General features: G+C 60.4%; 1 protein-coding gene across 5 annotated transcripts in view; it reads left to right on the forward strand.

The window, feature by feature from the left end:
• The window catches only part of RAI1 (retinoic acid induced 1), a 131435-nt gene that overhangs the window by 112478 nt on the left and 1479 nt on the right, over positions 1–17478 (forward strand). For 2 of the 5 annotated variants that reach the window (XM_026448089.1, XM_026448090.1), the window contains 2 exons: positions 669–6252; positions 11108–12270. In XM_026448089.1, coding sequence (XP_026303874.1) covers positions 685–6252; positions 11108–11353 — 5814 coding nt within the window. In that variant the 5' untranslated portion in view covers positions 669–684 and the 3' untranslated portion in view covers positions 11354–12270. Of the gene's footprint in view, positions 1–668; positions 6253–11107; positions 12271–16908; positions 17293–17478 lie in introns of those variants that run through there. The other 3 variants (XR_002726278.1, XR_002726279.1, XM_023191758.1) reach the window with 3 other exon arrangements.

The raw sequence follows: 17478 nt of genomic DNA on the forward strand, positions 1-17478 counted from the left end.
AGGAACAGACAGATTCCAGATGGCGTGGCAGTGATAGAGGAGGTGTGTGTGTGTGCATGCGTGTGCGTGTGTGTATGAGCATACATATGCCTGTGTGCACGCATGTGTGTGCGCTCAAGCGGCCTCCCTGGGACAGGAGCAGACCCTCCTCAGTCCCCAGCATGGCTGGGTCATGCTTGAACATGGCCACGAAGGGACTAGATTACAGGATCCAGCAGGCCCCAGGGGACGAGGGAGCGGGAATTGCTCTGCTAAATGCTTTTGAGCTGTCAGGAAGGGCTGGGAGTGGTGGGTGGGGGACAGTGGGGAGGAGCTGGCGGTGAGGGTGTGGGTAGCTCCCCAGTGACCTGGCGCTGGGCAGCCGGTTTCGCCTCCCGTGTCGGTGGCTGTCCTTGGCAAGTCTCAGCTGCAGGCAATGTGGGAGCGGGAATTACAGAGCACACCTCCCTGACACAGAAGTTGTCAATATGCGCACAGCTGGTAGGGAGGCTCAGGCGAAGGGGGGAATATTAAGAGCTGCGTGGGGGAGCAGGCAGGGTGGGGAGGTGGGTGGGAGGGTGCTTTCTGAGGCAAAAGGAAGTGGCCCATCTGAATCGCTCATCCTCTGCCTCCTCCCTGCCCGTCCTCCCTCTCTCCCTCCCTCCCTCCCTCCCTTTTTCTTTTCACAGATAACCAGCCCGAGTCATGCAGTCTTTTCGAGAAAGGTGTGGTTTCCATGGCAAACAACAGAACTACCAGCAGACCTCGCAGGAAACATCACGCCTGGAGAATTACAGGCAGCCGAGTCAGGCCGGGCTAAGCTGTGACCGGCAGCGGCTACTCGCCAAGGAATATTATAACCCGCAGCCTTACCCAAGCTATGAGGGTGGCGCTGGCACGCCCTCTGGCACAGCGGCTGCAGTGGCCGCCGACAAGTACCACCGAGGCAGCAAGGCCCTGCCCACGCAGCAGGCCCTGCAGGGGAGGCCGGCTTTCCCTGGCTATGGCGTCCAGGACAGCAGCCCCTACCCGGGCCGCTATGCTGGTGAGGAGAGCCTGCAGGCTTGGGGTGCCCCACAGCCACCACCCCCACAGCCGCAGCCCCTACCAGCGGGGGTGACAAAGTATGATGAGAACTTGATGAAAAAGACAGCAGTGCCCTCCAGCAGGCAGTATGCAGAGCAGGGCGCCCAGGTGCCCTTTCGGACTCACTCCCTGCACGTCCAGCAGCCACCGCCACCCCAGCAGCCCCTGGCATACCCCAAGCTCCAAAGGCAGAAGCTGCAGAACGACATTGCCTCCCCTCTGCCCTTCCCCCAGAGTACCCACTTTCCTCAGCATTCCCAGTCCTTCCCTACCTCCTCCACTTACTCCTCCTCTGTCCAGGGCGGTGGGCAGGGTGCCCACTCCTATAAGAGTTGCACGGCGCCGACTGCCCAGCCCCATGACAGGTCACTGACCGCCAGCTCCAGCCTGGCCCCGGGGCAGCGGGTCCAGAATCTTCACGCCTATCAGTCAGGCCGCCTTAGCTATGACCACCAGCAGCAGCAGCAGCAACAGCAGCAGCAGCAGCAGCAAGCCCTTCAGAGCCGGCACCATGCCCAGGAAACCCTCCATTACCAAAACCTTGCCAAGTATCAGCACTACGGGCAGCAAGGCCAGGGCTACTGCCAGCCGGACGCAGCTGTCCGGACCCCAGAGCAGTACTACCAGACCTTCAGCCCCAGCTCCAGCCACTCACCCGCCCGCTCCGTGGGCCGCTCGCCTTCCTACAGCTCCACGCCGTCGCCACTGATGCCAAACCTGGAGAACTTTCCCTACAGCCAGCAGCCGCTTAGCACTGGGGCCTTCCCTGCGGGGATCACTGACCACAGCCACTTCATGCCCCTGCTCAATCCCTCCCCAACGGATGCCACCAGCTCCGCAGACACCCAGGCTGGCAACTGCAAGCCCCTTCAGAAGGACAAGCTCCCCGAGAACCTGTTGTCGGATCTCAGCCTGCAGAGCCTCACGGCGCTGACCTCGCAGGTGGAGAACATCTCCAACACCGTCCAGCAGCTGCTACTCTCCAAGGCTGCCGTGCCGCAAAAGAAAGGCGTCAAGAATCTCGTGTCCAGGACCCCGGAGCAGCACAAAAGCCAGCACTGCAGCCCCGAAGGCAGTGGCTACTCGGCCGAGCCCGCAGGCACACCGCTGTCAGAGCCACTGAGCAGCACGCCACAGTCCACGCATGCAGAGCCACAGGAGGCCGACTACCTGAGCGGCTCCGAGGACCCACTGGAGCGCAGCTTTCTCTACTGCAACCAGGCCCGTGGCAGCCCTGCCAGGGTCAACAGCAACTCGAAGGCGAAGCCCGAATCCGTGTCCACCTGTTCCGTGACCTCTCCTGATGACATGTCCACCAAATCTGACGACTCTTTCCAGAGCCTGCACAGCAGTCTCCCACTCGACAGCTTCTCGAAGTTCGTGGCGGGTGAGCGGGACTGTCCGCGGCTGCTGCTCAGCGCCCTGGCACAGGAGGACCTGGCCTCCGAGATCCTGGGGCTGCAGGAAGCCATCGGTGAGAAGGCCGACAAAGCTTGGGCTGAAGCACCCGGCCTAGCCAAGGACAGCAGCAAGCCACCCTTCTCGCTGGAGAACCACAGCGCCTGCCTGGACCCTGTGGCCAAGAGTGCGTGGCCCCGGCCTGGGGAGCCAGAGGCCCTGCCTGACTCCTTGCAGCTGGACAAGGGCGGCAATGCCAAGGACTTCAGCCCAGGGCTGTTTGAAGACCCTTCTGTGGCCTTCGCTACCCCTGACCCCAAAAAGACAACTGGTCCTCTCTCCTTTGGCACCAAGCCCACCCTTGGGGTTCCTGCTCCAGACCCTACCACAGCAGCTTTTGACTGTTTCCCGGACACGACCGCTGCCAGCTCAGCGGACAGTGCCAACCCCTTTGCCTGGCCAGAGGAAAACCTGGGGGATGCTTGTCCCAGGTGGGGATTGCACCCTGGCGAGCTCACCAAGGGCCTGGAGCAAGGTGGGAAGGCCTCAGATGGCGTCAGCAAAGGGGAGACCCATGAGGCTTCGGCCTGCCTGGGCTTCCAGGAGGAGGACCCCCCTGGGGAGAAGGTGGCCTCGTTGCCCGGGGACTTCAAGCAGGAGGAGGCGGGCGGGGTGAAGGAGGAGGCAGATGGGCTGCTGCAGTGCCCCGAGGTGGCCAAGGCTGACCGGTGGCTGGAGGACAGCCGGCACTGCTGTTCTACCGCCGACTTTGGGGACCTCCCACTGCTGCCGCCCACCAGCAGGAAGGAGGACCTGGAAGCTGAGGAGGAGTACTCCTCCCTGTGTGAGCTCCTGGGCAGCCCAGAGCAGAGGCCCGGCATGCAGGACCCGCTGTCACCCAAGGCCCCACTCATCTGCACCAAGGAGGAGGTGGAGGAGGTGCTGGACTCCAAGGCTGGCTGGGGCTCTCCGTGCCACCTCTCAGGGGAGTCCGTCATCCTGCTGGGCCCGACCGTGGGCACCGAGTCAAAGGTCCAGAGCTGGTTTGAGTCCTCTCTGTCCCACATGAAGCCAGGTGAAGAGGGGCCCGATGGGGAGCGAGCTCCAGGGGATTCCACCACCTCGGACGCCTCTCTGGCCCAGAAGCCCAACAAGCCTGCTGTGCCCGAGGCACCCATTGCGAAGAAAGAGCCTGTGCCACGGGGCAAAAGCTTACGGAGCCGTCGGGTGCACCGGGGGCTCCCCGAGGCCGAGGACTCCCCATGCAGGGCACCAGCGCTGCCCAAAGACCTCTTGCTCCCTGAATCCTGCACGGGGCCCCCACAGGGACAGATGGAAGGGGCCGGAGCCCCAGGCCGGGGGGCCTCGGAAGGGCTCCCCAGGATGTGTACCCGTTCTCTCACGGCCCTGAGTGAGCCCCGCACACCCGGGCCTCCAGGCCTGACCACCACCCCTGCACCCCCAGACAAACTGGGGGGCAAGCAGCGAGCCGCCTTTAAGTCGGGCAAGCGAGTGGGGAAGCCCTCACCCAAGGCCGCCTCCAGTCCCAGCAACCCAGCCGCCCTGCCTGTGGCCTCCGACAGCAGCCCAATGGGCTCCAAGACCAAGGAGACGGACTCGCCCAGCACGCCTGGCAAGGACCAGCGCTCCATGATCCTTCGGTCGCGCACCAAAACCCAGGAGGTCTTCCACTCCAAGCGGCGGAGGCCCTCTGAGGGCCGGCTCCCCAACTGCCGTGCCACCAAGAAGCTCCTTGACAACAGCCACTTGCCCACCACATTCAAGGTCTCCGGCAGCCCCCAGAAGGAGGGCAGGGTGAGCCAGCGGGCAAGGGTCCCCAAACCTGGTGCAGGCAGCAAGCTCTCTGACCGGCCCCTCCATGCACTCAAAAGGAAGTCAGCCTTCATGGCGCCGGTCCCCACCAAGAAGCGGAACCTGGTCTTGCGGAGCCGCAGTAGCAGCAGCAGCAATGCCAGTGGCAATGGGGGAGATGGGAAGGAGGAGAGGCCTGAGGGTTCCCCCACCCTCTTCAAGAGGATGTCTTCTCCCAAGAAAGCCAAGCCCACCAAGGGCAATGGTGAGCCCGCCACAAAACCCCCACCCCCGGAGACCCCCGACGCCTGCCTCAAGCTTGCCTCTCGGGCGGCCTTCCAGGGGGCCATGAAGACCAAGGTGCTGCCGCCCCGGAAGGGCCGGGGCCTGAAGCTGGAAGCCATTGTGCAGAAGATCACCTCGCCCAGCCTCAAGAAGTTCGTATGTAAAGCGCCAGGGGTCTCTCCTGGTAATCCTCTGAGCCCATCCCTTCCCGAGAAAGACCGAGGGCTCAAGGGTGCTGGGGGCAGCCCAGTGGGGGTGGAAGAAGGCCTGGTAAATGTGGGCACCGGGCAGAAGCTCCCAGCTTCTTCTGGGGCCGATCTGTTATGCAGAAATCCAACCAACAGATCCTTAAAAGGCAAACTCATGAATAGTAAGAAACTGTCTTCGACTGACTGTTTCAAAACTGAGGCCTTCACATCCCCAGAGGCCCTGCAGCCCGGGGGGACTGCCCTGGCGCCTAAGAAGAGGAGCCGAAAAGGCCGGGCAGGGGCCCTTGGACTCTCCAAAGGCCCACTGGAGAAGCGGCCCTATCTTGGCCCGACTCTGCTCCTGACTCCCCGAGACAGGGCCAGTGGCACACAAGGGGCCAGCGAGGACAACTCTGGTGGAGGAGGCAAGAAGCCAAAGATGGAGGAGCTGGGCATGGCCTCCCAGCCCCCCGAGGGCCGGCCCTGCCAGCCCCAGACAAGGGCACAGAAACAGCCAGGCCACACCAACTACAGCAGCTATTCCAAGCGGAAGCGCCTCACCCGGGGCCGGGCCAAGAACACCACCTCTTCACCCTGTAAGGGGCGTGCCAAGCGACGACGGCAGCAGCAGGTGCTGCCCCTGGATCCCGCAGAGCCTGAAATCCGCCTCAAGTACATTTCCTCTTGCAAGCGGCTGAGGTCAGACAGCCGGACCCCCGCCTTCTCACCCTTCGTGCGGGTGGAGAAGCGAGACGCCTTCACCACCATATGCACTGTTGTCAACTCCCCTGGAGATGCGCCCAAGCCCCACAGGAAGCCTTCCTCTTCTGCCTCCTCTTCCTCATCCTCATCCTCCTTCTCCTTGGATGCAGCCGGGGCCTCCCTGGCCACGCTCCCTGGAGGCTCCATCCTGCAGCCACGGCCCTCCCTGCCCCTCTCCTCCACGATGCACTTGGGGCCTGTGGTTTCCAAGGCCCTGAGTACCTCTTGCCTTGTTTGCTGCCTCTGCCAAAACCCGGCCAACTTCAAGGACCTTGGGGACCTCTGTGGGCCCTACTACCCTGAACACTGCCTCCCCAAAAAGAAGCCAAAACTCAAGGAGAAGGTGCGGCCAGAAGGCACCTGTGAGGAGGCCTCGCTGCCACTTGAGAGAACACTCAAAGGTCCCGAGTGCGCAGCTACCACCGCTGCCGGGAAGCCCCCCAGGCCTGACGGCCCAGCCGACCCGGCCAAGCAGGGCCCACTGCGCACCAGTGCCCGGGGCCTGTCCCGGAGGCTGCAGAGTTGCTACTGCTGTGATGGCCGGGAGGATGGGGGCGAGGAGGCAGCCCCAGCTGACAAGGGCCGCAAACACGAGTGCAGCAAGGAGGCCCCGGCAGAGCCCGGCGGGGAGGCGCAGGAGCACTGGGTGCACGAGGCCTGTGCCGTGTGGACCGGCGGCGTCTACCTGGTGGCTGGGAAGCTCTTTGGGCTGCAGGAGGCCATGAAGGTGGCCGTGGACATGGTAAGAGGCCAGCCCAGCCAGGGTGGGGAGTGTGGGGTTCCAAAGGACAGGCAGGCAGACAGGCAGTTGGGGGAGCCCCTTGTCTCTCTAGTGCTACACTGTGGGCCAAATGTGTCTGCTGTCTTGGGATGATCTGCAGAGTCCTGAGCCTCTCCGGGGTGTGTGGGGGAAGTGGAGGCACCCGTCTGGCTAAGGCAGGTCACACTCGCCTATCCTGTCCCGGGAGACTTCCCGCTGGGGCCCCTATGCCCAGCCACCGCCACTCTCCCACTCACCTGGCATCTTCAGGCTCCAGCCCCACCCAGAGTCCATTGGGCCCCTCCCCATGCTGTCACCGGAGATGCCGAGGCCCAGAGAACACGAGGACTCCCAAGATTGAACGTCAGGACAGCCCTGGGCGGTGCAAGAGCAAGTTGCCCAGCCTCTGTTCCTGTCTCCGTTGCCTCTGGGATGGAGCTGGGGGCTCAGGGGAAGACCCTCCCCAGCGACACAGGCTTGGTGCGTGGACCCAGTCACGGGGTTCCTCCCTCTGCAGGACAGTCCGTGGGGTCACACAGTCACAACAGGCAGAGCGGGGCAGACCCGGACCCTCTTGCCATGGCTCTGAGACCAGCTTTGGAAGCCGTAGTCACTGAGCGCCAACGTGAGAGAGGGAACTCTGGGGCTGCGCCGCCATGCACCTTTGGGGCTGTGACCTGCCCTCTCTGTGCCTCCGTCCCCCTCGCCCCTAACATGGGTGTGAGGGTGCCCATGGAGGAGGGTCGGGAGGGTTAAAGGAAGGCACCTCTGAGCCCACCGAGCACAGCAGCCCTGTGACAGTAGGTGCAGAGGGGCCTGGTGGCTCTGGTGACAGCGGGCTGATGTTCTTAGTGGTGTCACCACTTCCCCAGTACCATACGGTACCTCTGTGCCCTTCTGAGGGAGGAGCCAGTGGGGGCGGTGGGATCCACCTCTCCCCGGGGGCCATGCTCCTGCCCCACATTCAGCACGGACTCCACTGCCTCATCCAGACTTCCATGGAGTGACGCTCCCGGCGCTGTGTGGTGGCTCTCAGTGGGGACGCCTGCAGCCTTCTCTGAGTGGCCCTTGCCCTGAGTCCCGTCCCTTCCGCTCCTTCCTTCAGCCCGCTATGTGCAGCTGAGGTCACAGGGGAGCCAGAGGCTTGGGACAAACATTGCCTGCATCTGAGTGATTCAGTGACCTGGCAGAGTGGCCGCAGCGGGTGGCTTCACCCCTCCACCTGCCCAGCCTCCTCCCCCATCGCAGTGCTGCCCAACTGCTCCTCGCAGTACACCCCTGCAGCCCCTCTGAGCAACCCCTGCTCCTAACAGTTGCCGTAACGTTGCCTGGCCAAACCAAGGTCCCAGTGGGGCCCACGGTGTTTGCCGCCCACGCCTCCTAGTGTGTCTTGAGCACCTGCTTCCCACTGCCCATGGGGATGGCTAGAGACCTTCTCCACACCCAGACGCCCTGCCCACCTCACTCCACCCTCCACCTCAGAGGAAGGCTCGCCCCGACAGGACACCTGCAGCTTCCTGGTGCCACAGGCCTTGCTTGCCCAGCAGATGGTGGCCTTGGGCCTCTTCCCTCTCCCCTTCCCAGTTACAGTGATGTTTTGCCTCTCTCTCTCTCTCTCTCTCATTCATTCATTCATTACTGGTTCCTTCCCAGCGCCTTGAAACAGGTTCAAGTCTCTGCCGTCATCAAAAAATGACCCTCAGATCACCAGCCCCAGCTGGCTGCCACCTCCCCAGCTTCACAGCCCCATTCCTGAAAGCCTTGTCCCCACGGCGTCCTTGGTCAAGCAGCCTCACCACGAGCTGCCTTCATGCTCCCTGACACCCACGTCCCACCAGGCTGGGATCGGGTCGTCTCCACATTCCCTGCAGCCAGCACTGGCTGGCCGAAGGGAGGAGGGGTCAGCCCTGAGACCGACCACCCCATCCTGTCCCCGGTGCGTGGGTGTCTTACCGCCCGTGCACACACAAAGTCCTGCTGGACTGAGGAGACAGTGTGTGTTGGAGAGGCGCTAGCTTCCCTGTGCCACACGGGGGCTGGAACTCGCCAGCCCAGCCCATGCCTGTCCATTGCGCCATGCTCCAGAAATGGCCTGACAGCCTGCATGCCTGGGGCTGCCCCGGGAAGGTCGGAACCAGGAACACCCTGCCAGAGAGATGGGACATCCTGGAAGAATGGGCAGGATTGGGGGCTTCCCAGGGTCACTTTTGGCTCACCACCCCTTCCTGCCTCAGTGGCTTGGGGGCACCACGCTCCTTGGACCCCGATTCAAATCTCAGCTCTGCTGAGGGCTGGTTCCATAGTTCCAGGCGAGTCACGCATCCTCTGAGAACCTCACAATGTCAAACCATGTTAGCAGGATCGTGGGGTTCTGTGGATCACGTGGGACCTGTCTGGTATGTGGAAGGGGTTTGGGGTGCAGCTGCGTGCCCGGCCCCAGCACTGCCACACCCCTTGGTACCTTGACCTCACTTTTGTGCTCTGGAGGGCAGAACCTCTGAGCCAGCCCTCGTCGAGGCCTCATCAATAGCCTTTTTCCTCGATGGCCCTTTCTGGGAGCTGCCCCCGCCTGCTGTCGCTGAGCCCTGCCTGCCCCTCCCCCAAAACCACCGTAGACCCCTACCTCCTATCCAGATGGGGCCTGGCCATGGAGTGCTTGGGGTGAGAGGAACCTGTAGCAGGCTCCGGGCATCGTTTGGGGGCTGGGTGGTGTCTGCAGAGGCCCCACCTGTGGCAGGGTTTACATGCTGCAGCCCCTGCCCTCCTCTTGGGTAGCTGGAGTCAGAAGGGCCTGAGGCCTCATTCTCTGCATCTCAGTTTCTTCACATCTAAAATGCTATTCAAATGCCTGCCTGAGGGTGGTTGGGGCCTCCATGCAGTAAGTGGAGAGAAGCCTTCAGCCAGAGGACCCCCATAAACCTTAAACATCCAGACCTGAGGGCCACTCACAGACAGCGGCCGGCTTGTTTCATCATCCCTTTTGGGTCAGCAGCTGGGGACGTGGGACCCCAGATCCCCAGGAGGCCATCCCAGACCAGGCAGGAAGAAGGCCTCAACCCTGAACTGAAAACCTGAAATTCTAGAACAAACCCCAGACCCCACTCCCAGTGTGGGCAGCGGGGAGGGGAGTGTTCTGACAGTTCTCAGCTGCTGTGGGGGGGGATGCAGCGCCCACCCTGAGCATGTGGGGTCCTGTGGGCCCCTGCTCCAGCCTGGAGCCAGCTGTGGGGGTCAGAGGCCAGCCTGGAGCCCTCCGGCAGGTTACTCAGCCTCTGCTGTCATTGGTAACCTGGGTAAAATAACAGTAATCCCATCACAAGGTTGCTGTGGGCATGAGACGTCCAGCCATGCCTGGCACATAGGAAGCTATTGTCATTTGTTTCACTGGCTTTGCACCTGGGCACAGGCCGCCGCCCTTCTGCTGGCTTCTCTACCTCACCGCCTGCCCCCAGCATGGTGGCGCTGTGGCTCTGGCACCTGGTGACTTCTCCCTCCCCAGCCTCAGGTTTGCTTCACTCTTCCAAGGGCCTTCTTGGTGTGACTGTCCTGTCCTGGCCACGTCCACTCCAAGCAGCTGGTCCAGGTGTGGGTCAGGCCCCAAGCTCAGCAGAGGACAGTTTTGAGACTTAGAGGAGGACGGCATCAGATTTACATGAAGTCAGCATCTCAAGGGATTACCGCGTCACCGCCTCCTCTCACGGGTCTGAGAGCCGGTCCCCTGGAGGGTGCAGGTCTCATCCTAGGTACAACAGTCCCAGCCTAGCTTCAGTGCTCCTGCTGCCAGAAAGGGTAGAAAACCATGCTGATGCCTTCACTGTTGCCTGGAATGGGAAGCCTCAGTTTCACCATCATCTGTAAAGTGAGATTAATGAAAGGGGCCCACAGAGGGCTGTTAGAGCCAGTGGGCTGGGCGCGGTGGCCACACCTGTAATCCCAGCACTTTGGGAGGCCTAGGCAGGCAGATCACCTGAGGTCGGGAGTTTGAGACCAGCCTGGCCAACACGGTGAAACTCCATCTCTACTAAAAATACAAAATTAGCTGGGCGTGGCGGCACATGCCTGTAATCCCAGCTTCTCGGGAGGCTGAGGCAGGAGAATCACTTAAACACAGGAGGCGGAGGTTGCAGTGAGCCGAGACCATGCCCTTGGACTCCAGCCTGGGCGACAGAGCAAAACTGTCCCCCCCCCCCCCAAAAAAAAAAAGAAGCCAGTGGACAAGGACACACACCACACCCAGCACGCAGAAAGCATGCAGCAGATGCTGACTGGTAGCCACAGCCATGGTGGTAACTGGCATCACTGGACCAAGGCAGTCCCCTACCCAATGTACCAGTCCAGGGGGTGCTAAATGACCCATGCTTGTGGGCATGTGCACCCCAGTGCTGAACCTCCTTCTGGGAGATTTTCAGGCACCATTTTGGAGACGGGAGGCGAGGGCCACAGCTGGCCGGCCAGCCTGTAAGGCTTTTTTTTTTTTTTTTTTTTTTTTGAGACAGGGTCTCACTCTGTTGCCCAGGCTGGAGTACAGGCAGTGGCGTAATCTCAGCTCACTGCAGCCTTGACCTCCCAGGCTCCAGCAATCCTCCCACCTAATCCTCCTGAGTCGCTGGTACTACAGGCGCACGCCACCACCCCTCACTGTTTTTTGCAGAGACAAGAGTTTCACCATGTTGCCCAGGCTGGTCTCAAACTCCTAGACTCAGGCGATCCTCCCACCTTGGCCTCCCAGAGTGCTGGGATTATAGGCATGAGCCACTGCACTCGGCCTACCAGCCTGTAAAGCTTGAGGGCTGGGCTCCAACTGGAGACTCACCTGCCTTTCCTTTCTCTTCATCAGACGTGTTCCAGCTGCCAAGAAGCCGGGGCCACCATTGGGTGCTGCCACAAAGGATGCATCCACACGTACCACTACCCGTGTGCCAGTGATGCAGGTACGAGCCCGCCCGGGAACAGGAGGGCATTGGAGCCCATCCAAACAGTCCAGGGGGACCCTGGGCACAGCTCCCCAAACCCAGGCCCCATCTCACTCTTCAGTTTCCCTCCTCTCTTGCCCCAGCAATTCTTTATCTTTTTGTCCACCTAGACCTCTGCTGGGCAATGCCAGGGGCATGGAAATGAGGCATTCCCCAGTCACCTGCTTGAGGAGTGCCCAGAGCAGTGAGCGAAGATAGAGGCGTAAATTACAATGTGGAATGCTGTCTGTGGAACCGTCATTGCCAAGGGGCGGGGAGGATCTCAGGCCTCAGAGAGAAAGGGGCATTGGGGGTTGGGCCTTTGAAGGATGAGTAAGAGTTCACTGAGCAGAGACAAGGGGAAAGGCACTACTATGACAGCAAAAACCAAATGAGTTGGGGGTGATGAGGTTCAAAACAGAGACTGAGACCCATGATCTCCTGTTGGCCACAAGAAGCAATTGTGGAAGCTTTGAAGCAGGGTAACGGGGTCTGGAGGTAGGCCCAGGCTCCCTTCATCTTCCCCCCAAGTCCCTCCTCTCACTCATGCATTCATTTGTTCCACAAGCATTTATTAAGCCCCCACTATCACTGGGCACACAGAGTGACACTGCATGGACTGGAGCTACCCAAGAGCCCGTACCTTTATCGACCAGGTGGGGAAACTGAGGCTCAGAGACATTCCTTATTTCATCCAAAGAAAGCAGTTGCTTATGGTACAATATTAGTCATTGGTGACAACAATGTTTTGGGAGATTTGGGGCCAACTTTGGCCTGGATTCAAACCCTAGCGGTGGTGGGGGTTTTCGTTTTTGTTTGAGACAGGGTCTTGCTCTGTCACCCAAGCTAGAGTGCAGGGGTGCAGTCATGGCTCACTGCAGCCTTAACCTCCTGGGCTCAATCATCCTCCCACCTCAGCCTCCCGAGCAGCTGAGACCACAGATGTGCGCAGCCATGCTGGCGCCTACTAGTGTGTGTATTTTTATGTATGTATGTATGTATGTATGTATGTATTTATTTTTGAGACGGAGTCTCACTCTGTCTCCAGGCTGGAGTGCAGTGGTGCGATCTTGGCTCACTGCAACCTCTGTTTCCTGGGTTCAAGCGATTCTCCTGGCTCAGCCTCCCAAGTAGCTGGGACTACAGGCGTGCACCACCACGCTCAGCTAATTTTTGTATTTTTAGTAGAGATGGGATTTCACCATGTTGGACAGGACGGTCTCGATCTCTTGACCTCATGATCTGCCCGCCTCATCCTCCGAAAGTGCTGGGATTACAGGCGTGAGCCACTGCGCCCGGCCCCTAGCAGTGTTTTTAATGTGTGGTCTTGAGCAAGTTGGTCAGTATCACTGCACGCAGTTTCCCCACCTGTATGATGGAGATGATAATAGCCTCTTCTGTGCAGAGCTGCTGGGAGGAGAGTGAAATAATGAACACTACCCACACAGTGCTGCCTCAGTCCTATTTTGGGTCCAACCTCTGTGACCTCTCCCCTGTACCCTCAATCCCTCCCAACTCTGGCCTGGAAAGAGGTGAAGTCATAACCCACCTCCCAGCGGACAGAGCCCAGGTCCCCCAGGCTCCCATCACTCTCCCAGCAGCCCCACCTACTGCCTCCCCTCCTCACCTGATGCCCTGCTGGCTTTGCCTGGACAGGGGACCACAGTCTGTACCCCGCCTGCCTGCTGGGTCCCCGGCCAGTGTCAGCCCAGTGGAGCTGCCCCAGGGAGGACACAGAGGACTCCTGGGTGCTGACAGTTCCTTGGCGGGGGCTGAGCTGCTCATACCCAGTGGGGAGGGGGCTTGCTGGAGCGGGGTCGTGGAGGATTCTCACTGGCTCCACCTTCCCACTTTGAGCAGTGTGAGCCAGAGTTTAACATGGACCCTGCCACTTGCCCAGGCATGTGGCCGCACTCCTCTTAATAGCTGCCACGAGTCGCATTCTTCCTTCCACAGTGATTAACTTAGCGCCAGCTCCACTCCCAGCCCTGCGACAGGCCCATGTTGTTTCCAGCCATCTTCACAGATTGGCTGCCTCACCCACAGCACACAGCATGGCGTGGACAGTCCCAGGACTTAATGCCCTGGCTTTCTTGCTCCATGTCTATGTTCTTTCCCCTACCCCAGCACTGCCCAGCCCCGCAAGGGGCTCACCCTTGAGTGGGACAGACAGCAAAACCGTGGTTCTTGGCCACAGTTAGGAAGACCAGACAGGAAGTAGAGAGTATGCACTGTGGGAGAGGTTCATCCTGTCTGAACCAGGAAGAAATCTAGGAGGACTTCCAGGAGGAGGTGACATTTAAGCCAGGCCTCAAAAAATCGGGGAAGCTGGGCAGAAACTGTTTAGTGGTGGGACTTATATACTAGGCTTTGAGCAAGAGAACTTTTGTTTCAAATAAAATCCTAGAAGCATTCCTCATATAACAGGGATCCCTGTAGTGCCATGAAGATTGAGGCAGGAAAGGGACTGGGAATGCTGTAAATGGAGACATACACCTCAGAGACTGCGTTGGTACAGAATCCACGGGACTTGATGATGAGGGAGAGGGAGGTGGCAAGCCTGATGCCCAGCTTCCTCATGAAGGGGAGAAGTAGGGTGCGGACATGCAAATGGAGTTATTAGCTGCTGCTGCAGAGCTACTGGCCCTTCCAGGCGCAGCTTCATTTCTCCAGCGCCAGCCCTTCATTATTCCTCAAAAGGGCGTGAGTTGGCTGCAGACTCTGCTGGGAGCAGGATGATCTAGGGTGGCCTCAGCTGGACCAGCTTGCCTTTGCTCCATGCGGTCTCTCATCCTCCAGCAGGCTGGCCTGGGTGCGTCCTCATGGTGGCAGCAGGGCTCTGAGAGAGTGGAGGTCACAGGGCCTCTCACAGCCTAGGTCCTGGACTTCACCACCTTCTGTTAGCCAAAGCAGATCCCAAGTCCAGCACAGAGAGGTGCAGGCCACCTCTCCGTGGGGTGAGCTGTAGAGCCACACCACAAAGGACCCGGGTGCGAGGAGGGGACGGGGCTGCTCTGCCAGGCCATCTACACACACGGCAGTTGCCTTTGGCCACACCGCAGCAGAGGCAGCTGTGGACATACAAAGTGTGGGCATCTGGGCTCAGGACCGAGTGTCGCCCATCACCAGCAGGTGAGGGCTCATCAGAGCTCTGGAAGGGACAAGATAGCAGGGCTGTGTTCACCATGGAACAGCTGGCTGAGGAGGAGGGTGGACCCCTGGGAAACTGAGGAACAGCTGCCAGAGAAGGCGAAGGGGAACAAGTAAGCTCGAGAGTGAAGGTGGGGAGGACGGGCACTTGGGGTACAGGGAGGGCCCCCAGGGCGACTCTGCCAGCCAGGCGGCGGGGTTTGGGGTGGGAGTGAGAGGGCACTGAGGGAGTGGGCTGGTCAGGCTGACCTGATGTCTGGCCAGGGAGGAGCCCCAGGCCTCCGCATCAGGCACTGGGACTGCAGGGCACCAGGGCTGCCCATTGGCTGCCAGCCTCTGCCCTGCACCGCGCTGTCCTGGCCTACTCATCTTGCCCCTTCCAATCCTTGTTAAGGAACCCACTATGGAGACAAGCAGTGACTCTGAAGAGCAGGCAGAGGCTGCTACACCACAGTGTCCTGTCTGAACCTTTCCCCACTCAGACCCTGGGGCCAACCTGTCAGTGAGCACCCAGGTTCTCCAGGTGCAGGCACCAGGTCAGGAGCCAGATCATTGAGGATGGGCCTTGCCCAGTGACTCCCGCTCCATGCCCCATGTGGGGTGGTGCTGGGGCAGTGCTGAGGGAGCCAATTTGGAAGTGGCAACCTCCTACCCTCAACTTCCCTTGGTGGGATCGCCTGCAGTACCCAGGTGTGCGGGGGCAGGTTTGGGGTTTTAGCCCAGTGTCTTTGGAAAATCTGGTTCAGCCCCAGAACCCATCTGGCTTGCCTGAGCCAAGGGAAGGGGAACAGCCGTGGCACATCTCCAGCTGCTGGCCCTGAATGGCAGTTTCCAGGTCCGAGGCACTCCCAGCTTCTGGAGACAAGGGGAGACCGCCTAAGAGAGGCCTGCTACCACCCAGCCCTGTCCTCAGGGCTGCAGAACTGTCCCCGCCCTGCCTTCTGGCCACCACCCTGTCACGATGCCATTGCACAGAGCCAGCTCCAGTGTGAACAGGAAGATTGTGTTGAAGACAGCATCAGCCTCCAGCTACTTTTGGGTCTGGGGTTCAGAACACTGGCTGGTGAGGCTTGGGGGGAGGGGAGCCCAGAAGGGGACTAGGGACTGGGGGGTCCCTGGGGGAAAAGGCAGCTTCTCCCTAGGTGGCAGCAGGCAGGGGAGTGGGGACTCGCTGAGATAGCAACACATCCCGGGCCTAGGTGTGCATAAGCACTGGCCATGCTCAGTTGTCTTCTCTGCCCCGCCTCCTGCACCCACTGCATGCCACACATGTGCAGGGTGGTTTATTTTTAAATTTTATTTTATTTGTTTTATTTTACTTCATCGGAGACAGGGTCTGGCTGTATTGCCCAGGCTGGAGTGCAGTAGTACAATCATAGCTCACTGCAACCTCTGCCTCCCAGGCTCAAGTGATCCTCCCACCCCAGCCTCTCCAGTAGCTGAGACTACAGGCATGCACCACCATGCTGGCTAATTTTTGTATTTTTGATGGAGATGAGGTTTTGCCATGTTGCCCAGGCTAGTCTTGAACTCCTGGGCTCAAGCGATTCACTCACCTCATCCTCCCAAAGTGCTGGGATTATAGGTATGAGCCAGTGCTCCCGCCAGGGTGGTTTCTGTACACTCCCATCCTTCAGTCTCCATGATAGGCATACAGTAGGTGGCATAATGCCCATTTTACAGATGTGGAGACAGGCTCAGATAAGTAGCAGATGCTCAAATCCAGGCTTGCAACACCACTACCAGTCCGTCCACAGGGGTTCGTGACGTGCTCACTGGAAGTCAGTGAGCTCTTCCAGGGGCTGGGCATACATCCAGGGAAGAAGACAGAGCTGGTGCCCTCTGGGAGCTTGCCTGAGAGTGGGGAAGAAACAAGGAGCAAGGCTGGGCGCGGTGGCTCACGCCTGTAATCCCAGCACTTTGGGAGGCCAAGCCGGGTGGATCACCTGAGGTCAGGAATTTGAGACCAGCCTGGCCAACATGGTGAAACTCCGTCTCTACTGAAAAAAAAAACAAAAATTAGCCGGGTGTGGTGGCGCATGCCTGTAATCCCAGCTACTCGGGAGGCTGAGGCAGGAGAATCGCTTGAACCCAGGAGGCGGAGGTTGCAGTGAGCCGAGATCGCGCTATTGCACTCCAGCCTGGGTGAAAGAGTGAAACTCCATCTCAAAAAGAAAAAGAAACAAGGAGCAAGACAAGATCACACAGGTCAGTCTCTTAGGAGGCAGTGACAAGTGCGGCTGGCAGAGTAAGGCGGGAGGGGCTGCCTCAAGTGAGGAGGGGCGGCTCGTGGAACTCAGCGGGAAAAGCTCTCGGTGGAGGAGGTGAGGTGAGTCAAGACCGCCAGACCAGGAGCCTCACCCGCGCCGTGGAGTGGAGTGTGGAGGGTTTTGTGCAGGATCTGATAAACTCTTTGAAAAGAGCCCCTGCAGTCTAGAGCCTCGCGGGCAGTTCGGCTCCCCTCCTGGCTGCCGACAAAACCCCACAGCTGTGCCTCCACCCTGTCCTAACCACCGAAACTTCTCTTTGGTCACAGGTTGCATATTCATCGAAGAGAACTTTTCTTTGAAATGTCCCAAACATAAGGTAGGGGACCACAGTGTTTTGTAGGGGGAAGGGTGTCAAGCGGGAGACGAGCCCTCCCTCGCACTTCCTTCACAGTCCGCTGCCCCTTGGCTGCGCAGCCCCGCAGGGCCCAGCCCGAGAGGGAGGGAGCTCTCTCCGCCCACCCCCAGGAGCCCCCGCTGCCGTCCAGCTCGGGTCCCCGTCCACTTGCGCGCTGCCGCCGCCGCCGAAAACCCGCCGGCGTCGTGGCATGGGCAGCCAGGGACTGAAGGGCGACCCTGGGACGGCCTCCCCGCAGCTCCCCAAGATAGGTGACAGAGTGGGGCCGGCGGGGGCGCGGGACGGTGGCACGGAGGTAAAGGTGAAGGTGGACGGGGTGGGGCCAGAAAGGGTGGGGCCGACGGCCTCGGGCGGAGACCCCAGCCGCACTCTAGCGTCGCCTGGGTCGGGGGCCTGGGGGGCGGGCCCACGCCGGGGGGCGGGGCCTGTGGCCTTTGAGGTCCGCGGTCGTAGGTAACGGGCGGGCGGGCGTCTTTTGCAG

This window comes from Piliocolobus tephrosceles, chromosome 16, assembly GCF_002776525.5.
Source record: "Piliocolobus tephrosceles isolate RC106 chromosome 16, ASM277652v3, whole genome shotgun sequence".
NCBI lineage: Eukaryota > Metazoa > Chordata > Mammalia > Primates > Cercopithecidae > Piliocolobus > Piliocolobus tephrosceles.